Consider the following 5260-nt stretch of genomic DNA (forward strand, 5'->3'; position numbering starts at 1 on the left):
CGTTCAATTTGTGTAGCCTAACACCCAATCATTAGGGGCTACTATTGACACCTCCAGCTTTGTTATTCAAACTCCCAATTATGTAAACTGACATACCTACCCCCACCCATTCTCCTACTCCCTCCCCTCCTTTTATAATGTTATAGATATGATCTAATTGAAGGAAACTTCAATCTAAAAGTGATTTAGAAAAAAAAATCCAATTGAAAATTAATAAATGATGTAATAGCTTATATAAATTATACTGATATAATTTGATTTTTTTCTCCACACACGTACAAAACCTTCCTATTTCTTGTGTTCCTTATTTTTAAATGAGCTCCTAATAAAATTTTATAGTTTCTCCAACAAATGTTACTTCTAGCAAAAAGATACTTGATTCATTAACCATCCTTCTTTCTTCTCTATTACTATCATGATCATACATACAATTGCCAAAGTGCAACAAATGCAATGAAGTGCCACTCATTCATCCTTCCATCAAAGATTAATTGCTCCATTTTTCACATTATTCTATCTTGTACGAAGCTACACATTTGGATAATAACATATTATTATATACTATTCCATTACCAAAAATAAACCAACTCTTCCCAAATTAGTATACATTGGAATTCAAAACCCAAGTGTGAGCCCCAGCTTTAAATCCCTGCAAAATTAAAATTGGGCTTTGAATGGGTGGTACTTGAATTCACCAAGGACCCACTTTCCCCCCAAAAAAACAAAACACGATGAAAAAACATCTTGTGCTTATCCCATATTCATGTTGTGGTGCAACAGTACAATACAATGGTCCGAACCGGGCTCAAAACGCAGCAGCAGCAGCAGCAGCAGCAACAGCAGTCAAACTCAAACAGGGGGCAATGCGAAGACCTATAAATAGCGAACACTTGAGCCTTGTCGATTGTTAGTTTGGATTTGGAACTACCAAAAGCCGAACGTCGCACAAAAACCCCAAACCTAGCAACCATTGAGTTTTGTTTGCTTTGGTTGGTAATTTTATTTTATTTATTTATTATTTATTTGACACTGCTAAGCGAAGGTAACCTTAATCTATTCCTTTGTTTTTATGTTGTTTGCTTTGTCTTCAAATTCCAGAAACATCGTGTGCACAGTACCCCAGAAGATCGAACAAGGATCTCCACAAAGACAAACCCCAGTTCTCAACTGTGTTTTACCTCTCTCTCACCTACTTTCAGACCATACCCAGGTCCTCTTTCTCTCTTTTTCTGCCAAAATTTTTGTCTTTTTCCCTTTTTATTGAGGGTTTGTGTAACATTTTTCCATCTGGGGTTTGGGAACTGTTTATGATTGTGGTGATTTTGGGGGAATTAGGGTTTTTGCTTTTTCTTTTTAAATTAGTTTCAGTGACATTAACGAGGCTGAGAAGATGCAGCAGACACCACCAATGATTCCTATGATGCCTTCTTTCCCACCTACGAACATAACCACCGAGCAGATTCAAAAAGTATGTTTTTTGCTGTTTTAATCCCACTGCTTTCCTCATAGATTTCTGAAATTAGTTTTAAGGTTTTCATGTTTTGTTCTGGGTTCATTATTATTATTATTAGAAATCATGAATATGACTGTCACTAGCCAGCTAGGGAGTAGGGTTCACATAATTTTGTGATTTTCAATAAGTTTTATCTAATAGTAAAAAGTTTGTTTGAAAGAGTATGTAAAGAGAGTTTGTTATTAGCATTTCCCTTATTATTAGTATTATGTTGTGGTTGTTCTGGAAGTTGGGAGGTGACACTTGTTCAATATGAAGTGAGAATGAATTGGGATTTATGATAATATTCGATAAATTAGATATTTTTGGCACAAGTGATAACAGCTTGTGTCCTTTAACCAAGTAATCCAAGGATCGATTCCTGGTTGGCCATTGGATATGGAATAAATTGTGTTGGTAGGAGAATACCCACCTTGTGTGCGCTCAGGGTCCCGACAAAGATTAGTTATGACTTTTAGCGGGATTAATTTGTACCAATACTATGGTCAGCACAAAAAAAGATTTTTGTTTTATTTCCTCATTACCTCATTACCTTTTGCTTATACTGTCTATCATGATAAGAGCCAAGTTCTAGCACTTAACAGACTTAAGTCATTTCAAATACAAAGCTCACAATCCCATCTAATAAATATAAAGATAAAGGAGTGACATCTGTCTCAGATAATTCCTTGCACACCAAAAACTGCAGAGCAAGTAGGCAGAGAAGTTGCATCTGACATTGTGATTTTAATCCATTTCTTCTTTGAGCTGTTGATTTACTCAATGTTTGAGTACCACCTAGAACTACAAGTGTATTATCTGGTATTATTTATTACTGAATTAACATCTGGTATCTCTAAGAAGCTTATTTGTTTATCTTGATGCCTGATTATTTCAAGTTAGGATTTAGGTTTTCTTGATGTCTAGTGGAGTATGCTGATTGTTTGTCACTGGCCTAAAGGCATATCTTAATAAATTTATACCACTCATTGACAATCTTGTCCTGAACTTATTGAATTGGCTGTTAAGAGAAATGGCAACCTTATTTAAATATTCAGATGGGCTGATTGTGTGATAAGACCCCTATATTACAAAATAGTGGGGTTTTAATTTGCAGCATAGGCTCTTTATTTTACTCTAGGCTTTAAAAGGCTAGGAAATTCAAGTTCATAAATTGAAAGACTTATCTTAAAGTCGGTTGGCTGCATGGATCTAAAAGTCATGTAAAGAGTAATGCCCATTACTCCATTTAATTGTTTCACCAAAAGTTTTCTTTCAGTCTTTTTACTCTTTTATCTTTCAGTTTTTTTGGATATCCTAGGGTCATATGTTTTCAAAAGGATTTTAAGTCGAACACCAATGTTAGAGTTGTCAATATAACCCATGAATCCTTTAACTAATTAACTTATAGTTTGGTAGACTGTTCAAGTCTATAGTGATGCACATAATATTTTACATTGGGTGAATCAATATTTATTTATCATAGTCAAACAAGTTGTCGTAACAATCAGATGGCTAAACAACAGAATCTGGGATCCCTGGAATCCTTCATGATACAAGATTCTTTCGAGATTTAGAAGTTGTGTATCAACACCAAACTTAACTAGTAGTATTGATGCACATTGGGCTTCTTCTATAGTATCCTTGATCCATGAAGAAATGTATAGTCATGAAATGAAATTGTTCATTTATCCTGTATGTGTATTAGGCCATTTTCAGGATAGAATACTAATACATGTATTTTTTTTGTCCCCTTCATAATTATCACTTCAAGCAATTTAAATGATATTATAAGTTAAACCCAAATAGGCTGCAAGAACCTTTACTATTTAATATGAAGCCTTGTCATGATGCAGTACCTTGATGAGAACAAGAAGCTGATTCTGGCAATATTGGACAATCAAAATCTTGGAAAACTTGCAGAATGTGCCCAGTAAGTGAATAGATTCTGTATGCATGTTTTTGTTAGTACTGATGGTTGGTCTGACTTAATATATTAGTTGTTTGTCTCTTTTTTCCCTGATCCCTAACATTTTTCATGTGTATAAAGGATGAGGCTATTAACAATTGCTCATTCACTTTTTCACTAACTTCATTTGCTCGGCAATTTACAGTTATATAATTTGTTATGGTCTTTTTTCTGAATAATGACATATCCCAGTCCTTATCTATTTGTTAGCATTTTTTATGAGGTATTTTTGTTGCCTTAGGTACCAAGCTCAGCTTCAAAAGAATTTGATGTATTTAGCTGCAATTGCTGATGCCCAGCCTCAAACCCCGGCCATGCCTCCGCAGGTAAAAATAGAGCGTAGCTGGTCCCTTGGAACTCGGAAGTCTTGCCTGTTTCCCATAACCTTGTTTTACTGCCTTGCAGATGGCACCGCACCCTGCCATGCAACCAGGATTCTATATGCAACATCCTCAGGCTGCTGCAGCAGCAATGGCTCAGCAGCAGCAAGGAATGTTCCCCCAGAAAATGCCATTGCAATTTGGCAATCCACATCAAATGCAGGAACAACAACAGCAGCTACACCAGCAGGCCATCCAAGGTCAAATGGGACTTAGACCTGGAGATATAAATAATGGCATGCATCCAATGCACAGTGAGGCTGCTCTTGGAGGTGGAAACAGCGGTGGTCCACCTTCGGCTACTGGTCCAAACGATGCACGTGGTGGAAGCAAGCAAGATGCCTCTGAGGCTGGAACAGCTGGTGGAGACGGCCAAGGCAGCTCCGCGGCTGCTCATAACAGTGGAGATGGTGAAGAGGCAAAGTGACATGTTTTTATGTGCTTTTCATGAGATACATATGACTGTTGATAGTAGGTTTTCTTAAAAGGGTAGGACTAGTGTGATCTGATGACCTTTGATAGGTCGACCAAAGGACAAAAGGGCTTCTCTTGTTTGATAGATTAGGTAGTTGTGTTGTTAGAATTTTGGCACGAAGCAAGTTTGCATCAACTGAAACGGCTGGTGCCACAACATACTGTACTTGTCACTGGAAGGTGTAAGCATGTGGTATTTGTGATCACCTAAATTGCTTCTGGTTTTTAACAATTTTTCTTTGCAGTTTGTTGTGGTCATATAAACAAAAATGTTTGCTTTTGGTGCAATTCTACTGGATTCTAGGCGTCAATTGAAACATGAAATGCCGTGGATGGATTCACGGTCTGAATTTAGTTTAGGGTCTATTCTTCATTAGGCCCGGAACTTGCAATTCAGGAACAAGTACTTTGAGATGCTTCTAAAGGATATTTGCCTTTATTACAGTTATTATTTTGAGATTGGAGTTTCCTTCGCTGGTGTTGGTTGTGATTTATTGTGATCAATTAGAGCTGATGGACCTGCAATGAAGGTTGTTCCAGTCCTAAAGATAGGACTCATACCACAAAACGTGAGTTCAAATTCTGATATTGATATGAAGACATAGTGGGTTTCATAAAAAAAAATAAAAATTGACGACCGTTAGTGGATAATTTGTAAGTATTTTTACAAATGTTTTTTGAAGTGTGAGACCTGTCTTGATTTTGGTAAGCTTTTGGAATGGACTCACTCAAATTTTTACTTATAAAACAATAGCCGATGAACATCTAACCATAAGATGAGTAATATACAATTTCATTCTCTAAAATGGCAGTTTGTGTAGATTTGATCGTTGACATTTTGTAGGTGCACAATTTAGTTTTAAATTTGTGAATTTTACAGCAAGTTTCTCTTTATCTGTTAATTTTATGACTTCTAAATTTTTTTAGGGTGATAATTTAAATTTT

The 5260-nt window shown here is 36.2% G+C and overlaps 1 protein-coding gene across 1 annotated transcript; it reads left to right on the plus strand.

The window, feature by feature from the left end:
• Positions 1-784: 784 nt before the first annotated feature.
• LOC114418273 (GRF1-interacting factor 3-like) lies at positions 785-4596 on the plus strand. The gene is made up of 6 exons (XM_028383540.1): positions 785-989; positions 1099-1210; positions 1336-1468; positions 3349-3425; positions 3703-3787; positions 3867-4596. Exons 3-6 carry the CDS (start codon positions 1391-1393, stop codon positions 4266-4268), a joined length of 642 nt encoding a protein of 213 aa, XP_028239341.1. The 5' UTR covers positions 785-989; positions 1099-1210; positions 1336-1390; the 3' UTR covers positions 4269-4596.
• The last annotated feature ends 664 nt before the right edge of the window (positions 4597-5260 follow it).

The sequence above is a fragment of the Glycine soja genome, chromosome 7 (assembly GCF_004193775.1).
Source record: "Glycine soja cultivar W05 chromosome 7, ASM419377v2, whole genome shotgun sequence".
Classification (NCBI taxonomy): Eukaryota; Viridiplantae; Streptophyta; class Magnoliopsida; order Fabales; family Fabaceae; genus Glycine; species Glycine soja.